We start from the raw sequence: 21,769 nt of genomic DNA on the forward strand, positions 1-21,769 counted from the left end.
TTTTTTTTGCGGGGGGGAGAAAATTGCAAAAGTAGCGGGAAGGATGCATAAGGCAGGAGAGCGGGGTTTGGGGAACGTGCAGGGAAGCGGTTCCCCGTGGCTGAAATACCTCGGTTTGGCACCGCCCTCCTGCAGGCTGCGGAAGGGACAACGGCTCCAGTCTTTGTTTTAGGTGTAAAACAGCAGAGCACCCCCTGCTTGGCGTCGGGTGTTAGTCCACCTCCATCTGCCCGACTGGACCCGTTACTGAGAGGTGCATAGAAAGCCAAATGCTTACGTTTAGACACCCACATCCCAGGCAGAGCTCAGAGCCAGCAGCTCCTGAAGGGGAACACGAAGCCCAGCAGCACACCCTGCCCTGTGCCGTGCCCTGCTGACTGCATGAGCAAGGACCTCTCCTGAAGGAACCACAATCTGCCCCCTCCGTTTTTATTATTTCTTTTTTTTTTTTTCCAAAGGTTTTTAATGAATGTGGGAGAGACAGGTTTGGAACAGCATTGGGGTGATGGCAGAGGAAGTTCTCTGAAGTAATCTGGGGGCAGTGCCAAGAGTCATTCCAGTTCTCAGAAAAATAACCAGTTACTGCTTATGTGCTGGGAGCTGAAAGATTGATCATTTTTGCTGCCAACATTTACAGTCAGTCCTGACCATGACAGTAGATCAAATGCATGTACTTTTCTGGACAGCTGACCTGGTTTGAACTCAGTGAGTGTTACTCTCAACGATGACTACATTTTTGGAATAAATACTTTCCTATAATTTTTTAAAGCAACCATAACCTCACCAAGCACTAAGTGGCCTTTCAGGACTGTTTCAAACACCTGGTGCCCTTGATGCCTCAGGGAATTGTTCAGACCCCACAGGTGTGACTAGCTGGTGAAATGAGATGAAACAGCTGGACTGAGACAAGCCACAAAGAAGTCGCTGGCCTGTTCTGCAGTTGGACATTGATCTGAACGAGAGTAACTTCCAGCTGGTGCCAGTGGGAGAAACAATTTGATCCTTTCTCTGTGCTCGGCTCCTATTCCTTTCTCACTTTTGGCTTGCGTGCAGCAGGAAGGCAGTTAGAAATAGCTGTTCTTACATGCTTAGGCTGTTTGATTTTGGAACTTGGCGCTGGTTTTACTGGAGATAGAAGAGCACCCACAAGCAGAGAATGAAACATCCCATCCCCAGGCAGAGCTGTAATGGGAGAAAGGAGTGAAAGGTGAGCATCTCTTCCTTATTCAGAGTTTCTAGTGAAGTCAATGACCCAGATTTCTCTGACTTCAAATGGCTGTTTTCAGCAAGCTTGCCAGAGGCATGGTGCTGGGGAAGGTCAGGCAGAATTTAGCCTCAAGTGTTCTGCATGTTCAGGCTTATCAGATCTGGATTTGTAAAACTTCATACGGAACACCCACTAAAATCTGACCAGTGCTCTGGGCTCCAGACTTGCAAGGCAGCTGCCCAAAGCTTAGGATTCCTTTGTCTGTAGTTCTGGGCTCAGTTCTGTAACAGTCACCTTGTTCCCAGATCTTACTCTTAAAAAAAATACAGAAAACCAGTTTTTAATCTCTGGTATTTATTAAGAACCTAGAAATACAATAAACCTCTTTACGTTCTCAAGGAAGCCTGACCTGCTGGAAAACTGGGACAAGTCCTGGAGACAACAATCAGCCTTCCAAACAAAGGCATTAGAAGTCATGCTATGCCTTTTTATGAAAGAATCATCGTAACAGCACACATTTTAAAAGAACAGCAAGCAGTGCAGGAGTGCTTGTTACTAGCCTGTATGCAGTTTATCCTGAAGGACTGGATACATTAAGGCTTGCAGGTGAGATTTTCCCCTCTCATTCCACCCCTCCTTACCATCCCAAAATGTTTTCCCACTCAGTTATATGCAGTAGTGGAGAAGGTTCTCAGTTCCAAGGTCAGGCTGCAGCACCCTTCCTTAAAATCTATTTTCATGTCTCTTCTATGGCCTTTTTTTTTTTAATTTCTCATAAATAAAAAGAATGAGTTGGAAACTAGTTGTTATCTGAGTATTAGAATATATACACTGAGTATGTGCAATACCAGTCTACCAGACTTTTCATGTATTTTGAAACCTACATTTGTAAGTACCATAAAGCAACACAGAAATGAACAGCATCCACCATTTTAAGAGGCAAACATACCTTGCATTTTATGCACGCAACTCCTTCCTTTATTTGATGCAGCGAGACAGATTAGATCTCTAAAGATTAACTTGGATTTTTAAAATGCATTTCCAAATATTGAATAAGCTTTACTAATACTGAGCATCCAAAATCTGGATTTCGGTTGTATGCTCAGTGTTTACCAAAAGGAAGTGGAGGTATTTTCCCATAACCATTTGTTGGCTCTGCCTTAGCAGTGTCCGGAGCTGCTGCCTGCTGTGACTCAGGACGGAGCAGCTGCACACTGGGAATTGTGCTCAGAGTGCAAGGAGCAGATCCTGGGCAGCCACAGTGCAAATACTCTGCCTCAGCTGTGGTCAGCAGCCCCCTGCAGAGGTCCTGCTGCCTTCTGAAAGAGTAGATGAGTAGATTATTAATCTACCAAGAGTAGATTACTGATGTCTCCTATAAGGACAGACATGTATGGAAAAAAATATACATTAAGAGAGCTGCATAACAGTTGCCATTTCAAACATGTTCAGCTTTGTAAAACTATTTTTGTGCATTTAAATGAAATGCAAAAGTTATAGTGGTAGCTGGCAGCTGCATTGTACAAACTTCTGATGTTCGTGCAGACACAAGATACCATAGAATGATTTTTTTCTTTTCATTGCTTTATTCTGCCTTTGACTTTTTTTTTAATATCGTATTTTATTTTAAAGTTATCGGCCTTGATATGTGGAAATGTGGTTGCATAATTGTCTACATCTGGATTAAAGAGATTCTTGCCTCTATATTTTCCTGGTCAGACATTTAGACTACAAGCTATATTGAAAGCCTTGGGCAGTAACCTATTCCGAAATCATCAGACATAACTGGTTTCATATTAAAACAGATCTGCGTTCATTTTACTCCCACGCATTTTGTTTTAAGCTTTTAAAAAAATGTATCTTTAATTACCTGGCAGTGTAGCATTTTCATAGGCACTGGTGGGTTTTATTTATTTTTTTTTAATTGCCAAAAGGCATAAACATAACCAGTATTCTACAGCCATGCAACAACAACACACGCAAGGAAATAAACACGTCCTCCTGTATTTTCCCTTAAATGGCTTTGACCTGAAGAATACATCATTTTGATTGACATAAGAAAGAAGGCTGTGATCTTATTTTTGCTGTTTGCTATAGCTGTTTGAAACTTATCAAAGGAAGAAATAGAGGCTTTTTAGATGGCTGCTTGCCAGCATCACTAATCAGAATTTTAATGAGATTTTTCTTTGAAGGCCTAAATTAGGTCTAATTAACAATATATAAAGCAAATATATAATGCCATAAAAGAGATGCAGCCTGCAGTCTTTTATACAGAATGCGCATTTCAATCTCCTTACAGATAGAATTGTTAAGCTAAATACACATCTTTATGCTGCTTAAACATAGGCAGAATTTCTTTACTGTTATGCATTAATTAACAAATTGCCTTTAGAGAATGTGGTCCTACACTCTTACAAGAAGTTGAAAATCTCTGACAGGGATTAACACGAGCGCTTACGGCTGAAGCCCCCTCAATGAATTCCGTTCACATTGACGCAGACTCTGAAAACTCCAGTCCAACACACGCCGCAGTCACAATGGCAGGGTAAGCTGTTCTCTTTTACTTCCCTCAAGTACTCCATTTGCCACCATCGTGTCTCTGGATGGACCATGTGTTCCTATTGTTTGTGGGCTGGATATCTAGCCTGCAGCTCCCATTTCCCAACCATCATAAAAGGCGCTGTTAAATTTAGTCTGCAGTTTTCCTCCAAGCATTTAGGACAGAAAATCATTAGCAACTACAAAACATTATCCTCAAAACACAGCATTGTTTCTTCCACTCCCCACCAAAGCGTATAGCATGAAAAGAAAGAGGAATAAACCAAAGACATTTTTCTTTCCCACTTGTAAGGTTTTGTTGCTACTTACTGTTCTCTCTTGGGCTGACATATCTCTAACATTGCAAAGTCTTTTTGAATGGGAAGAATCTTTAATTAGAGTTGCTCAGATGCAGCTTATTGCAATTAAACACCTGAAAGTATGGAATTACAACATCTGCTTAAACAGATCATTTTATTCACAAACTGAGACCATTAACCAGGAAGCCTCTTTCAAAGCCTTTTTCCCAATTTAATGCTTAGTAAACAAATCTCATTTCTTTTATCCCCGTTAAATCAACAGCACTTCTGATTCATTTAGCTCATGAAACTAAAGATGAATAGCAGCATAACAATGGGGGGAAAAAACAAACACACACACCAAAGCACAGCAGAATAGAAAGAAAACCCCAAGTACTCCCCCTTGCATAAACTCCAAGTCACCAGTTCAAGTGCTGCTGGATCGAAGCATTCGGAGTACTTGAGCAGGATAATGCTCTAGGGATTGCACTGGAGCAGGTCTATTTGGGAAGCTGTAAGCAGAGTTTATGTTAAATTGCAGCATCTGTAGTTAATAAGAATAGTCTCTCAAGTGCCCATTAGCTTTGAACTAACATCAGACACGTTCTAAGTAAGCTTAAATAGCCATTTCAAATGCGTATTTCTTGAAGTGTGTAAATAAATATATTCTCAGCAATTTTAAGAGAAGAGCCAAACCACAGGGTGATGTGAGCCAGAATCATTTAGCATCTGTTACAACACTCTGGATAATGTTTTGGTTGATTTATAGTGGAAATATTTGTTTTTCAGCTGGAATTTTGGTAACTCAGAACAGATGTTCACAGCAATGTTGGAATAATGTCTACCCATACTTCACTGTTAAATAAAGCACTGTTACACATTTAAGCAAACCTAGGTTGGTTTAACCTGAGATCTAATATACTGTGAAGTTAGCAAGCTTAAGAAAGATACATAGTAATGGAGATGCTCATGGAATCTAATGATTTATTTTCCCATTTTATCAGAATTACAAGGCTTACAATGGTGCATACAAAGAACTAGCAAAGCTGTTAGATTTTCTGTTTTGTGAATCTAGATGGAGAAGTGCTTGTCTATCAATTTAATATTTTTTCAAAGCTGTGTATTGTTGAACCAACTCATTTTTCTGACTTTTTTTTCCCCACCCTCTGCAAGCAGAGGGATATTTCTTAACCAGGAGAGAGAACCAGGTTCTTGTGATGATAAAGTTATGTATCTTTCCTAAAAAGCTGGCTAGTTATCTTTAAAATCACTAGAAATTCAGTACATAATTTAGAAAAGACAACACACAGAACAATAATCAACTGTCTGTATCACCTAGACCTTTGACTGCAGAACAGAGATGAATACAGTCCTCTCTTCTCCACTAGAGTTACTCATCTCTCAACATTTTGCCAGATGAGACAGAGTTTGCATCTATGCTTATTATATTAGCTGGATAGACAACATGTTCTGAAGCCAAGTGATATCTCTGCATTTGCTTCAGTGGCATGGAGCTCTGGTTTTTTATTTTATTTTATTTATTTATTTTTATTATTTTTATTTCCTTTTGCTCTGTGGAGGCCAGACAAATAGCATCCAAAGCTCTTTGCTGATGCAAATTCCAGATTGTCGGTGGAGTTGTGCCTGATTTGATGTCTTTACCTTATGATGCTGGTTGCTTCTTCTAGGAACTTTCAGCTTCTCTTCTGTACTGTTCTTACTTCCCAGGAAAGAGCCCCATAATCTGGCATGCAGCTATTTAATGGTTATCCTGTTTGCAGCTGTATTTCTTTCCAGGTGGCATTACTATTTTCCTAATAGCTGAAAGCATTAGCAGTGTCAGAGAGGTTTCAGTTACTCATTTGTATGTGGAGCACATACTTTGAATGGCTGCCACTGCATTTATCTTTTGAAGATATACGCAAAGAAGCTTCCTCACTGATTTGCTGAGTTCCCAGCAGTAACTCATGATGCCCATAGGGCAGCATGCTGTTAGAGGCACAGTGTCCTGCTCAGTGCTTAACCCCAAGTGCTTCCAGGTGGGAAAGAAAGGCAAAGGCAGAGCACCAGGAGCTTAGATTTTCCTTGGGCTGCAGCTGTTTTACACCTGTGTCTCCTCCTCCCCTAAGCTATCATTATGCACTATTAGCATTTGGAACAACTGGAGTCTCAGCAGAAGCTTGTTGTGCAAATGCAGTACAAATGCAGATCTTATTAGAATATACTTTTGCAAGCAGGTTTGTATTTTTAGCAGTGACATGAGTTGCCTCGTTAGATACCATGGATACAAGCTGCCTGATTTCTGCTTCTTGAATCCTGAACTACTGAGAACTCCTCCAGGTCCAGAGGGTGTGATCCTTCCAGGCTGTGAACGCTTTCTGGGGCTGAGCTGTCCTCATTCCATCAGAGGTGAAGGCTCTCCCCATGCTACAGGATCAATCCGGCTTGAACAGAAATTCTGTGCATATGGCCTACAAGAAAACACAGCTTGCTCTGGAATGCCTGGTTTACTTAAGAGTTGCACTGAGGCTCTCTGGAAGGCAGTCAAAGGTGTGATTATTGTGGGATTAGTGGCTCATGAGTAGTGCCTGCTGAAACAGTTCATTCTCACTGGGCTGTTGAAATTTTTCTGGCATTGTATCTCACTGCCACACAGACTGGTTTGTAAAATCAAAGAAATCTGTGGAAACACTATATTTCTGTTATGAAGGTCAGAAAAGGATCTGTCATGGTCGTGCCAATGTCTTTTCTGAAAAGGTAACACTGGATTTACTATAAATGTAGGTTTGCTGTTCCCAAAGTTGCTGGTAAACTTTTACAAAAACTAAAATATGTACATGTTCCTGGGATGAGCTTTTGTAACTGACACACACTGCAGCTATAGACACAAACACTGCACTTTTGGTTCATAGAGAACACACATTTCAGCACTCAGAGGCCCCCTTATGATCAGGCATCAGCACAGACAGCACTAAAGAGAATTTACAAATTAACTCCGGAAAAAAAAAAAATTAGAAGCTTTCCAATTCTATGCTAGATAACAGGAGTTGTGATTTTCTTCAACACTTAGAGGAGTTCCTCTCAAAATTACAGAACTCTGCTGATTTAGCTCTTCTCCAGCATGCGAGCACTGCAGGGGAGGAGCTGCTGGGCCCTGCTGGGAGGCCACAGCACTGAGTGCAGTGCAGGGAGTGCAGTGCGGGCTGCACAGCCCAGCCTTGCCTGCTCAGTGCTTGTCAGGATGGGCAGCGGGAGCTGCTCCTAGCCTGCCTGTGACCTGGATTCAAAAGGCTTGAATCCAGCTGGATCCTCCTGTAATCTGTGATTTTAATCCTCTCTCCTCCCTCAGAATTGCATGAACTGCAGTCGTGGCTGAGGTTCATATCCAGAATCTGCACAGAGATTAAAAAAGATCTTGACAGAAAAGCTCTCAAAAATATCTTTCATCAAGCAGTAGTCACCACTCGTAATTACCATGCTTTCATCTGTAGCTGTCATTGCACTGTAAAAAGTGGTTGTTAATAGTGGCTGTTACTCCCATTTTAGAGAAGAAACAGATGTTCTAGGGACTTCTGAACAGATTAATACAGAAATTGCATGCCTAAAAGGTCTTCTAGAAAATCCTGTCATTATCACATGACTGATTTTGTTCAGTGCACCCAGAAATTCAGCAGATCTGCTGCTTGTACTTTGCTTCTCTCATTTGTTTTAAAGCAGTAGTTTTGGTTTGGAGTTTTCATTTCACTTCCGTTCTAGGGCAAAGCTGAAATAACACTAGCTATCAGCACTTTCTTTTCAAGGCAAACTTTCAGGTAGGGATTTGTTTGAAACTTCTTGAGGCTTAATTTGGTTTTCTGATCAAGAGACACAGAAGTCGCATTTGTGCAATCCAATTAGGCTCCATCCCTGGCAGGGACATGGCGTAATGCACGTACGTCCAGCTGACTCACTGTCCTTCCTTGCTCTCAACGCCTTCAGCCTCAATTGCAGAGCCATGCTTCTTATCACAGGTATTTGGGATTACTGCAGGCTGTTTGGGAGATGTCAGAGCTGTAGTCCTTGCCTCAGAAACATGGTAGGTGACAGTGAGAAGGGCAGGAGAAGAACAGCAGGTGGATGTTGTGCTGGTATCAACAACTTGAACTACTAAAGTCAGTCATTACTGCGTGCCACTGTTCCCACCCCCAGCAGCATCATGTCCCTCAACTTACCTTTCCAATTTGTCTGCAGCAGAAACTATAGATCTTTCTCCTTAAGTGGAGAAGAACTATTTCTCTCAGCCACATCAGAAATCAAATTGCTAATTACTGCATTTCTCACCTCCCCAGGAAGTAATCATCCCTCACCGCAGAGACCTCTTGTAGAACTCTCTTGTGCCATGAAAAACTTCATTCCTGCAGGCTGAGAAATTTTTTTCTAAGAAGGAATCTGTATTTTCTGAACGTGCTGAAGTTACTGAGGCCTTTTCCTTCACTTCCCTGAAATTGCATCCATTTGTAAATAGGTTAATTTGTGTGTATACATAACAATGAGAACAAGAAATTATAACAAACTTTGACTAAAATGGACTCCAGAGCTTTGAACCAAGTATCTCTGAGCACAGCACTTATCTTCAGCCAGCCACAGGACTTTCTTCTTGGTGTGCATTTACCACCGATTTGTTTTAAAAATATGATGTGCTGCTGGAATCTAAACATTTTTTGGAGCACTGTAGACCATATTAGCTGCTACTTCAGCACATAAAATTGTAACCAGTTAAGCACATAGGTATTTTTGAGAACTTAAGTTCAACTGACTGTAAGATGCCAAAGATGAGCAGACAGAGAAATGAATGAGATAAGATTAATTGCATTTAAACATTTTCCTTTAATGATAAAAGGCTTCCTTTCAGTTGCATCTTCCAAATAGCCAAATAATAAGACAATCAGTCTTCAACTCTGCAGGTGTCCTATTTCCTGTTCCTCTGCACCTTTATCATTTACAACACTTTCTGTACTTAATTTTAAGGAACAGGATGTTCTGAGAGTGACAGGCAGCTTTCTTAATGGGCTCATCAGCTCCTCTTCATGCCATGACATCAATTATGTACAGTTGTCTTTGACTTGGAATTTGTAACCCCCATGGTGACTAATTACAGTACCTAATGTTAGAGTCCCTGGTGGCAGGGGCTGGAGATTAATAAACGCAGTTCAGTCTGCTGCCTGGGGATGGAAAGCTTCACAATCCCTGGAGAGCTCAGGGCTCTTGGATTTTTGAGGCCACTGTAGTTGGAAAGGATGATTACCATTCCTCTTTGCAGTTTGGAGTTTGTTACCATCCTCTTTGGAGTAAAAATGAAAACATGAGAAGGAATCCCAATGCTAAGGTCATCTCTTTTCCGTGGTGATGCTATTACTTTTTTATTTTAGGCCACAAACATCATTTTATATCTTCTTCTATTTTAATCGCGTTTTAAAGAATTCTCTTCACATACAAGAGCAAGGAGTGTTCTTAATGATAATAATAATTGGACCATAGGGAAATGATGACTTAATAGGTAGAGAGCAGGGTACTTTAAAAGAGATTAAGGCATTTCTGATAAATCTGTGGCTTCTCGGAGTCAGGGTGAAATTGTGACTTATCCAAACTGTGGCAAAACTGCTGATTTTCCATAGTTTCTTTTACTCAAGAGATCTTCGGGTAATGGTATCAGACTACCAATTCTGTGTTAGCTCCCTTCATCTCTTGTTGAGGCAAGGGATGAATCTCTTTGAAAGCAGGAGTCCAAAATCAGAGACAGCCTTATGGATTCAGGGGCAAACTTTGCAGGGGATACACTAACTTCCCAGATAACTTCCCACGTGGGCATAACTGGGAAGAAGGTGTGCATTGGTTTTTTTTTTCCATATGTTCCCTTTGAATGAACAGTTTTAACTAGTTTGAATTTGACTTGGGTACCATACTATGGCAACAAAATCAGTATTGGTCATTAGATTTTAACTTCCCATCCTAATTCCTAATTTATCTCAAAAGAATGTTACAAAAATATCAACCTACTAGATCCATGGCACCATTAGCCATATGTGTTGAAAGAAGGGTATGGAATGAGCAATGAATAATCAAGCTACCAAAAATGCAAAAAGAACCTGGATGGTACTACCTGTGAGACAGCTGGTATTTTTAGTATGATGTGAAATCAATCCCTAGGGAAAGGCAAAGCTAGTTACAGAGGACAAAGGGCAGGCTTTATTCATTAGTAGCTGATTTTTGGTACAGTATCGCTGTAGGCTGTGAGGAGAAAGACTTACTAAGATATTTAGGTACCTAAACATGCCTAGCAGCATTTATAGCAGCATCTAAGTAGGTTAGGTACCTAATTCCCATTAACTCCATCAACTTCTTTAAGCTGCTAAACATCATTGTAAAGCTGGTACCAGTGTGAGCTGACAGGTGCCTCTATTTAAACGGAGGTGGCTGTACTCATTAGCAGCAGCTGAAGTCTAAGCTCATGTTCCTTGCTCAGCTCAAGAAATGCACTGGGAGCTACCTGGGAAGCCTTAATGCTTATTTCAAATCTAGCACCAAAACTGAGTGCCCTTTTTGCAGATTCTGGTCTGAGTGACTTTTGCACAGTTAAATTAAGTCAGAAGCAAAATTTCAAGTCAGCTCAGGAATTAGAATTGCCCTTTGAGGGTAAATACGTGAGAACTGAAAGGGGAAGTTCTCTGCAGAATCTTGTACCACAGCAAGCCTGTGTGAATCCTGAAGGCTCCAAGTGTCCACGTGAATGGGGGCTGTGGCCCTTGCCTTGTGTTAAATATCTGTGCACAGACAGCAACTGTTTCTGTCATCCTGATTGCTCTATAGAGGCTCCGTGCTTACACGACATCTGTATCTTTTCTGCACTTTACTGCAGAAGACTGGCAGGGCAGCCATTATACTGGCTTGCCTGTAGAACACCAGTGGCTTAGCACAGGTTAGGCATGTGGCTGTGCTCCTGCCACCATAGGTGCCTGAATATTTATGCTTTATTCATAGAATGGCCAGCTTGCGTATGTATGCATGCATATAGTTACTGCATGGAGTTGATGAAAGAATCATCTGATTTATTGAGACCCTGAGTAGTGTTACAAGGAAATTACTTAGCACCTGCAAAGCTGAATATCTAATATGCCAATGTAGGGATCTGTGCTATGCTATTTGCTTTGATGGCAGCAAATGTGCCATTTAAAGTTTACAGTATTTGTGGTATTTGAAGGACAGAGTGGTGCAAATATTCAGGTAAGTATTAACACCTGTGCGTACAGAACAGTATTTTTCAGTGTCACCTTTATATGGAAAGTAAATAAGAGATACAGGGATTATTTATGGCTGTGTTGCCATTCCATTTTAAAGCTTTCATTATTTTAAAGGCTATAAAATGCACTTTTTTTTGTCTGCATCATTTTTTAATTCTGCAATGAGAACGGGAAGCCATTGTTTACAGCACTGTATATTTTGACAACTGTTCTTTACAAATTCTTCTCAAGTTATCCTAGAACCATTTTCTCAATATACATAGTTCAGTTCAATCAAAATAATTTCACAAAATATTTCACAGAAAGGAAGAGACAAGGAGAGATACAGAGAAATATCCTAGGAAACAAGCATGCCAGCATACAAAAATAGATTAGAACATTTGGAAATTGTAGGTATGAAAATGTAGCCTCGATAGCAGAGCAGTTGAACTAGTGGATTATCTGTGGAGGTAAGGCTTACCAGAGAAGAAGCTACATAGATGCAGGGATCTATTTCTAATGACTTTAATTTCTAGGCAAACTTATAAGAGAAAGAAACAGTCTCCATGTTTCTGAAATGTTCTCATCTGGGGGTGGAGATGGTAAGCAGAGCTGGCAGAACGCCAGCATTGTGCCTTCATTTCTTCTCCTCTCATGCACAGCAGGCTGTGCGATGCATTCTCAGAGCAAGAGATCACTACCAGCTCTTCAGGAAGGGCAAGCAGTATGTACGTAGCTGTCCTCCTCCAGCTGATACAACAGAAGGACAGTTTTAAATTGCTGCTAGGTCTCTATAAAGCCTCTTCTGATGAAGTCTGCCTGATCCATAGCCTCTGCCCCTAAATAGCTTCTCCTATGAGGAACACTCAACTAGCTGTCAGAAAGCCAGCAGCAGAATAAATCAAGACTGAGAGGGTCAAGTGGAGCTTCGACCCTCTCTGGAGCAGAACTGGAAACTGGAGTCTATATGCAATCTGGTTGTCATGGAAGTATGAACGGAAAGCGCCTGTCACAAAGTATCCAAATTACTTCTAAGGCTACAGTAAATAGTGCAAGGCATTTAGAACCTCACATAGTTTATCAGTTTATGGGTCACAAGTCTATGCCATTTCAGAAAAGGTGTTTAAATAATGATGCATCTAGAGTGCTCAAATGAAACTGAAGCACACACTTTTATCTTTTCACACTGTGCTCTCAGGGAACACAAGGAGACCATGAAGCACATAGGGGTCACTGGAGCAAAATACGAGTGAAGCACAAGTGTTACTGCTATGAGAAGTTTTCTCAGAACTATACGCTACTGTGGGTCTGCTGAGAAAACTCCTACCTAATCCACCTGGGTAGATTCATGGGTAAAGTGGTTCTGACCTACTTAAAAGTACAAACATTTTTTCCTATTTGCTTATTCAGTGTATCCTGACATCTCCTTCCAGCAAAGGCTGCAAAAAAAACTTTCATGAGCTGCACTTTGTTCCTACACGAAGAACATTTGGTGATGTGCTCTGCAGCTCACAGGCCATATGCAGTAGATGCTGCACGGCTGTTCAAAGAAGAGACTTGACTTGGGTTTTTAAAAATTGTATATTATTTTAGATTCAAAAGGATCAACAGCCACTGTGTGCCTGACTTGGCACAGCTCTGCAGTGCTAAGGATGGAGAATATGGCACAGACAACAGAACTAGGAGGAAGTCTGGGCTTTATACACTGAGCTTGCTCTGAAAGTAATGCCTCCTATTTATTTCCATGGAAAACACAACAAATACAGTGAGCACAATAATACTATTTGACAACAAATTCTCAGGTACAAAACAGTATTTTTCAGCATAGGTACCACTGTGAGCTGTACATTTTTGCCAGCAGTGAATAGGAGCTTGCATGTTGCGCATGTAAAAATCTGCACCAGCAGAGGTGACTCCGCTGCAAAAAATTCTTTCTATCTGGAGGAATTCAATTTCATACTTGTTCCATATACCCTTCCATGTCAGAACCCCCTTGCTGCCATCTGTCACATGGCAACAAAATGGAATGGAATATTGGCAGAAAGGTTCAACCTCTACTGCCATACCGCCAAAATCCGCCTCTGACATCATGGGCCAACATCATACAACAGGAGGCATTGCTTTTGGAGCATCCCTGGTACATTCTTCTAGATGCTTGGATTTTTAATACCACATCTGCTCGAGACAGACCTCCAAAAAGTGTGACTGCAAGTCCTCATTTCTTTGTACGGGCCAACAGAGGGGAGTTGGAGTGGAGAAGGGTCCCCAGCCATTTCAGAGAGGTTTAGAAGTCCTAAGTGTGTGCCTCAGAAAAATGCAGGTTGCAGCCTGTGCCTTCCTCACACTGTTACAGTACTGTTCTCCTTGGCCTGAAGTTTAGTAATAGGGTTTTCCTTTGGGAGATCCATCAGTGCTTCTGCAAAGTTTCAGATCCTTCTTTCATTTATTAGTCAACACCTACCATATACATATATATATAAAATACATACACAAAGTCTCTAGAAAAATATAGCATCGAATCATATGTTTGTAAAGCTAGCATCATGTGTTGTGTTGTGAATAATGAGATTTAAAATATCTTGTGCTATTGAGGTGCAGCGAAACCTGTTCACTTAGATTGCAGTAGCACCCCATCATTTTCTTTATCCTCTTTAAATCATCACCAGTGTTTACAAAATGATTCTGTTCTACTTGAAGACCAATTCTGAGGAGGTAACTGATTTCTGCTGATCCTGGAGGTGGTTTCACAGGTTTCATTGTACTTGAAACTTCACAGCTTCTACTGAAGTATTTGATGCATGTAAGTATCAGTTTAGCAGAGTACAGAAGTAGAATAATTTTCTTTCTTGCCACATATTGTTGACCAAGTCCTCTACCAAAACTGCTTCTTTTTTTTCGACAACTTATCAAAGATTCGTTTTCCTGAAGCCCCACCTTAAAAGTAATCAGGGCTGCAATACTTGTAATTTGTAACTGCCAAATTTCTGTTAGCAAAACTCATTCAGAAATTTCTTCTATAAAAATAAGATTATTCAGTAGTTACACAAAAGGCATCCATCTGCATTACACTCATAGCTTTGGTCTTAAAAAAAAGGAGACCTTGCATATTTCAGCAAACCATCAGATGGAATTTACAACATGAAGTGTATCCAATGGCTGTCACGCTGGTCAAAATAGAACATTTCACTTTGCCTCAGTGGAGTTATGCTGCTAGAGAAGTAATGAGTTGGGTCCTAAGATTCACAACTAATCCCTACAAGCTGGGGAAGTTACACACTAAGAGAGACTTCTGCAGTGCCTGCATCTTCTGAGGCACCCAAAAATAAAGCCATGTAAATAAACAGCAGAACCCCCTCTGACTTCATGGGGAGAAGTGTCACTGGGTACTACTGTGTTAGACGAGAGAACGTTAGAATAAAATGTGTGCTTCTTCTCTCTAATGTTTGGAAATCAGACAAACTACTTTCAGTCAGCAGATGCCCTCAGTGGCTCTTGGATCCTGGAGGCTCTCTTATTCCATCGTCATCATCCTCAGAGCAGAGCAAGCTTAGTGCGCTTGTTACAGGATGGATCCATGATGTTGTCTGTGTCACGTGGCTAAAAAAGAAAAGAAATGCTATCAGCAATCTAGAAGGTTTACCAATCTCTGAAACAAGAAGTGCCAGATGATATCCATTTTCAGGCCTTGTGTTATCATTACAATACTTTCAAATACTGAATTCTCTTTGTCTTGCTAACTAGGAGATTTTACAAACAAAATGAGGGGTCTTCCGGATGCTAGAATCTAGAAAGTTTCACTTCCAAATAAACGAGAGGGTGCTTTTCTAGGAGATTCCTGATTCAGACTAGCAACATTTCCTGTTAATAATAAAACTGACCCAGCAACAATGAACAGCCCAGACTATCGAAGTCTTAAAAAACCCCGCATTGAGCTGGCAAGATATTAACATTGCCATCATAGCAGTTAGAGAGTAAGGCATTGTGGATAAGAGGAGGTTGACTGAACACTCATCATTAATATTTCTCACAGAAAAAAAGTTGATGAATAAACCCAAACAAGGGTGTAATTTGCGTAAGTAATAAAAAGGAGTATTATTTTTTTGAAGGCCTAAACCCTATAGTTGAAAAGCAGTCCGAGCTGCTTGATATTTTTGTTAAGTTTTGTTAAGATGAATGGAAAGAACCTGCTCCAAGTTGGTAAGGACAGATAAATGGGATGGGCTTATTGTCTGAGGGTGAGAACACTGTACACCCTACGATTGGTAGCATGCATGCTAGCCATACTGTGTGTGGGCAAGACACAGCCTCTTCTCCCTTCTGGAATAATGTGTTCTTGGTAAAGAAAATAGGCTTCTTTTGACTTAAAAAATCTTGCTAATAAATTCACTGTTTTTATAGTCAGGCCAGTGCAAAGATGAATTTTTTAATACAAGTTCATGAGAAAAAGTTGCTGAAAAATATGGCATATTTAATATAAACAGTAAAAGACAGGCAGTTCTCCTCAGTAAGTCTCACAACTACTAACTGTACCTGAAGCTCATTACTGTACTCACATTTCTGGTGCATAAGTTTAACTAAACATGAAGTGTGGTGAAACTACACTAGATTTACCTTTTCAAGTGAGAAGTTTGCATTTTTATCTTCAAGAATGCTATACAGAATATCTGATAATGGAAATTGATTCACTGAAATAGGATTTTGTGGGTCAGAGTTCCATCACACTGATTTACGGGTATGGAGACTGCTTTCCATCTACCTGCGTTAAGACAGAATGCCTTCCAGTACCTGAGCAATCATGGGAGCTGAAAGAACTAGATGCCATCCATTCATTCACTGCCAATGCAAGATTTATTGCCTGCAGTACCATTTCAAGTGTTTATACTGCCTTTTATCAAGCCATTTCTCAGCAACCCATTACTGAATTTAAATAAGAACCAAATTATTTTTGAATTTTTTTTCTCATTTGATATTTACCTGTAGCATGCCTTGACCTGCTGCATACCTTAGAAGTCAGTTCTTTCAAACCTGCACTAAACTTTATCCCATGCTTCTAGTAGTACAGTTTGTTTTTAAACCCTTTGTTAAAATCCTTACTAGGAAATAACTCTTACAAATAACTGTTAAGTCCAGATAGCATGTAAAAAGCAGTTGTAAAAAGACATACATTGTAAGAAAACATACACAGTATGCACAGATGATTGAGGTAAAGAATAGATGTACAAACCTCCTGCTATTTATTTTTAGCTCCCTACAAGTGCTGTGGCTAAAAAGCTTTGACATAATCAGTCTGAAGAGATAATCCCAGATTTACTGGTTTGCAGAACATTCCTGTATTAGAAATACATCCTCTCTGATTTGTGTGTTAGGGCCATCAATATGAGCAAGAGGGAATACAAACCTACTTCTACAGGCATTTTGGGAAGGCTTCTTGTATTTATGAAAATCAGATTATTTGAAATTAAACATTCTTTTTTTTTTTTTCCTTTGTTAAAATTGGTTTAAAAGTGGACTCTCTTTCAAGGCACAGAGTGTACAGAAGTGCCCAAGGGGCTGCTAGGTCCTGAAGGATGGCACTACATTACCTTTCCTTGGCTGCAGGAAGATTGAGAGCACTTGTCACTGTGTCCTGAGGTGCCATAAATGTTGTTATTTTTTCTTTAATGCCCCTCAGGGACTGAAGGTTTGGCTTAATGGTAATTAAAGCTTGAGGGATATAAAGTGAAAGAAGAGACTCTCACTATTTATTCCCTGATAAAACAGTTGTCTACTAAGAAAAATGTATGAGCAATCTCAGAAGTCTGTTATCACTAGGAAGATTTACTCATCTAAATGGCATGCCCGATCATTAAAAATTACCACCAACAAACTAATGAGCCAATTGAAAATGAAAGCAGTAATAAAAATGGGATCGGAGCCAGAGCTGAATAAGCCCAAAGGTTTGAATGATAGGATATACAAACTTCTCACAGTTTCACAAGTCTGACCTGAATTCCTCCTCGCACCAGTTTCAGCCAGCTGCTGTTAACCCTACAGTGCTGTGTTAACCAGTGCTGCTACTCTCAGCCTGTGAGTGCCTCCCAAGGCCTCACATGAAACACACATGGAGGAAACCCTTCCTGTGCACTGCTCTGCCTCCGATGGCTCTCCCCAGACGCAGGATCCCAAGAGTACTGACTCAGCCCATAAATGCCCCAGCACAGGGAAACTTCCTGGGAGCCTGAACTTTCCAGAGTCCAACTCTATTTATAGAAGTTGCTAAATAGGTGAAAACCAGACCTTTGATCACACCAGGCTAAGAGTAGAATTACCCAGCAGAGGCAACAGAAGTCAATGCACTGATTTCAGTTGAATTTACAAGGCTTGAGCAAAACAGTAATTTCAGCTTTAAGTATTTCCTTACTGAAATGTTAACAGCTGCCTCTAAGACACGTCAGAACCTGGACACAGCAGTGTTTGTGGAAGCTGAAAGAATGCTTCTCCATTTTGGTTCTTGAAATTAAAAAACAAACAGCCTCTCAAGGAAAAAATTATCCAACCAAAAGCAGCTTAAGGTCTCAACATTCTTGTATTACAAGCTCATGTTATCATAAAATCCAAAGCCAAGTTTTCTGGTTGCACATCTGAGGCTATTTTTCTTATAGTCATGCAACTAGTGAAAACCAGACTAGCAGAATTCCCTACAACCTAATCATCTGCTGATAATACACTTCCAAACCTGAGAAATTATTGTGAATTTTCATTTTACCTCAGATTACTACCTGTAAGTCTTTTTGTTAGCAAAAAGTCTACCTCTGTAGAGGGAGTTAGGAGCAGAGCTCACACTTGATTCATTCCCACTGCATGTTCAGTGCAGCAGATCAGAGTTTCTCAGTTTGTTACTCTGAAGTCACTGAAATATAAACCTTCCTGGAACATGCAGTTTACTCTTAGATCACCTCTGCTACAATTTGATCTTAATTGAGCTTGATTTATTCTTAGATTTCCTGTGGTCAGCTAGTATATTGCAATATACTAACATATATTGGAATAAAATAGCAGAGGAAAAACCAAACACATCACTGTGCTACATTTTGGGGTTCTTTGTAATGCAGTAGAGAAGTGTAGAGTGCACTTACAAAAGGAATAGGTTTGTTTTTTCAATTGAGCACACTAAATAAAATCAACTGTGATTTATTTTCCATTTACGATGATACCTTTAGCTCTACTTCACTGTTTACACTACAGAAGTTTATCACACATGCTTTCTATTCTTAGTTGAGTCACAAAATCATAAACAGTTTCTGTGAATGCCCAGCTTTCAGTAGAATTAATGTTGGCTCCTTCCCATACAAAACCAAATAGAATATGATAAGTTGTTATTTTCCAAAGTAGAAGCATGATTTTAGGTACGATTTCAAAAGCTACCAGAACACATTGTGTGTTTTTATTAATCTGTATTGTAAGTATTGCTTGTCTTCTACTCTCAGTTACACTGACATGCTGTCAGAGCACCTTCTGTGCCTGCTTTGTCACACTGAAATACACAGTGCTTCAATGTGAAGCTTCTCATTTTTAGGTAAATTAATGAAAGATAATCCTAAATCAAACATTACCATTTCCTTTTTAAGATAGAAAGTCCATATGTCCTAATTCATCTAACAGAAAGCATCCCAAAACATCAAAGTCTTTGGGAACTTCTGTGTGTCTTTTAGGCAAATTTAATTTAAGATAAATGTTCTTGAGAAAAATAACAGTTAATATGGAATAGCTAGAACCTAGTCTTGTTAAAAAGCTAGAAGAAGTGTTTACAGGGGCAAAATTCACAGCTGGTCCTTACAAACTGTATACATATGTAAGCAGTGGGTGGGAGTGGGAGGAAGAATAGCAAGGCCCTACCTAATTATAGGTGCCAGTCTCATGATACAGAGCTGCCATATGTTAAAGGTGAATGCAGTGGGAGGGTGGAAGAGATTAACTTCGATGGTTTTCTGAGGAAAAAAATTAGTGTCCCAGCTATACTGTATGTAGAATAGCATAGTTCAGTTGGAAGGGACCTTCAAAGATCATCAGGTGCACACTGGAATAGGGTGCTTGGATGGGTGGGGGAAACTTCCTCACTGGAAATATCCAGGGCTTGGTTTGACAGGACTCTCGTTTACTTTTCCACAGAAGGTTTGATGACTTGACCTCCAGAGATTCCTTCTGATCTAGACTTAAGATTTTCTTCTCTGATTTTGGAATTGCAGTGGACTGCTGAAAAACCCCCTGGGCTACGTTCAGTTGTCACTTTAAGTTAATGAGGTCAAAGTCTCAGCTCTTCTGAAACAAATTCACCGATGTAAACGGGGACAGAAATATCAAGGGTAAAATAGTGAAGAAGCAGGCATGTATTTCTATTAGACGTCACGTGAGGGGGCATGAATCTGGGGCTGCAAGTGGATGAATGACTGTATTGCTGGCAGGCAAAATAAAACAATGCTTGCACTATCCATTACTTTAAAGCCTATCAGATTATTTCAAAACATCTGGGGCCAAATTCAACTTTTCCTCTTCAGCAGGAGGAGAGCACAGCTACATTAGCAATGAAGCTGATTGCTGCCTTTTAGTCTACTGGCATAATTTTTGTCTTTTTTGATAACTCACTTTATATCATGTTGCAGAACACTGAAACCTGCTTTTTCTGCAGCGTATACTGAAACATAACTCAGAGAGGCATGCACTGCTGATTTGATATTGCATGGTAAATCTACACACATGGCCTTAATGCCTAGCATAGAGGTACGTGAGTTTATGACACACTAGTCTTAAAGCTAATTTCCTCTCACTTGCACTTTGTGACTGATCCTTAGCAACTTGGTTGATTGACAATAATTTACTGTGAAACTGAAATCATTTCTTGAGTAAAAGAGGTGATTTCAGAAAGTTGTCTGCAGGTACACATGGGTGGACAAAATGAGTCTTTCCACAGTAGATGGAGAGCAGTTTAGTGCCTTAGGAACAGAGCCATGTAAATGTTTTATTCATGTCATTTATTCACATAAGTGGGTTTTCACTTCAGTGTGTAACACAAGCCAGCTGGTTTGCTTCTTTTAAACTCTGATTTCTCATGCACTTCATATTGCTACACCCCCTTCAGAGATATTTATGGGAATTTCACAGCAAGCTGTCTCAATCTTATGTGCTATTAAGATTCCATTCTGGGGTGTTTACCACATTAGATTTATAGCATATAGATTTATGCACTCAGCTAGCTGATGGCACAATAAAGCACAATGGAACTGAAGGCAACTGCTAAATAATTCTTACACCTCTCATGGCTTTGGATCTTCTAAACATCAAAGAATAAAAGGATTGATATTCACATCCAAAGAGAACAAGTTTACAGTACCAGGACAGTGAATTATCAACTATTCAGCTAAATCCCATTTAAACAAATTAATTTAATTATCTGAATTGCCTAATTATCTGAAAAGGATGAGCAGATAAAGATGGATCTCAAGCAAGCTCCTCCTAGAAAAGGATTTTTTCAATGATATTTTCAATGATGGAAAACCCAGGGCTCCATCACTTGTAATGCTAAGGGCACGTTAAGAAGAGGGAAGAACTCTTTTGATCCATTAATGGTCAAAGGCCAGATATGCAAAAGTTCCTGAAAAACTTGTTCATGTGATCTGTTCAATTCAGATCTGTAGTTTCAACAAGTGGGGGCAATGTGAAAAACATGGGATGCTTTCTGAAATTAACTTCTACCACCTGGACTAGCTGAGATTCTGCTGTTGCATCTTATAACTTATAGCTAATAAGCATCTTATTAGTACAGCTGCAACACTTCCACATCCAAGTGCAGATCTTAAGAGTTCTTGAGCAAACCCAGCTTTCTGCTGAGACACCCAAAAGCACTTGTATGAAAAACACTACTAACAAAACCAGGAAAAAGTGTTACATTTCTTTTATTCTGTTGCTAGTGTATTATTTGCATAATTCTCTCTTCAAGCTCAGTTCCCAGTTATGCTGGTATAAGCCTGTATTCCAAATGCTTCACCCAGAACAGAACCCAGATCCACCTTAAGCATCTGACTGTGCTGTAACATCTCCCTGTATCAACAGATGGAGACCAAGTGAACAGTGCTCTGCTTAATGCTCGCTCTTGTATTTATTTGCATTGTTATGAAATTGGATGCTGATTTATTTTCATTTCCTAAATTATTTGCCTACAATTTTATTTTTTATAAATCCCATTTAGTAACTCGTATCTGTCTGAAAATAAAAGCCACCCTTTGATTAGAGCTGAAATGCACTATTGTATGTGGTGCGTTTGAAAACCTCTGCAAAAAAACCCAACAAATCACGTCTGCTTTAATATGTAGCCTGAGGCACCATGGGATGAGTCAAGGACAACAGAGCAGTGCTTGAAAAAAAAACCAAAAACCAAAAGAACCCAACTTCCTGCTTTTCTTCACTAGCTAATACATAACCTTCATTGTTATTTA

At 40.0% G+C, this 21,769-nt stretch overlaps 1 protein-coding gene and 1 long non-coding RNA gene across 4 annotated transcripts in view; one reads left to right on the top strand and one right to left on the bottom strand.

Annotated features, from left to right (window-relative positions):
• The first annotated feature begins 6 nt into the window (after nt 1–6).
• LOC104913816 overlaps nt 7–21,769 on the top strand; it is a 44,380-nt gene continuing 22,617 nt past the window's right edge. For both annotated transcript variants that reach the window (XR_002120847.1, XR_004161750.1), the window contains exons 1-3: nt 7–1,207; nt 1,607–1,813; nt 3,646–3,752. This is a non-coding gene — a long non-coding RNA (uncharacterized LOC104913816). The remainder of the gene's footprint in view (nt 1,208–1,606; nt 1,814–3,645; nt 3,753–21,769) is intronic.
• STXBP4 (syntaxin binding protein 4) overlaps nt 11,500–21,769 on the bottom strand; it is a 53,849-nt gene continuing 43,579 nt past the window's right edge. For both annotated transcript variants that reach the window (XM_010721585.3, XM_010721584.3), the window contains one exon: nt 11,500–14,897. In XM_010721585.3, coding sequence (XP_010719887.1) covers nt 14,783–14,897 — 115 coding nt within the window. In that variant the 3' untranslated portion in view covers nt 11,500–14,782. The remainder of the gene's footprint in view (nt 14,898–21,769) is intronic.

This window comes from Meleagris gallopavo, chromosome 20, assembly GCF_000146605.3.
Source record: "Meleagris gallopavo isolate NT-WF06-2002-E0010 breed Aviagen turkey brand Nicholas breeding stock chromosome 20, Turkey_5.1, whole genome shotgun sequence".
NCBI classification, from domain to species: domain Eukaryota; kingdom Metazoa; phylum Chordata; class Aves; order Galliformes; family Phasianidae; genus Meleagris; species Meleagris gallopavo.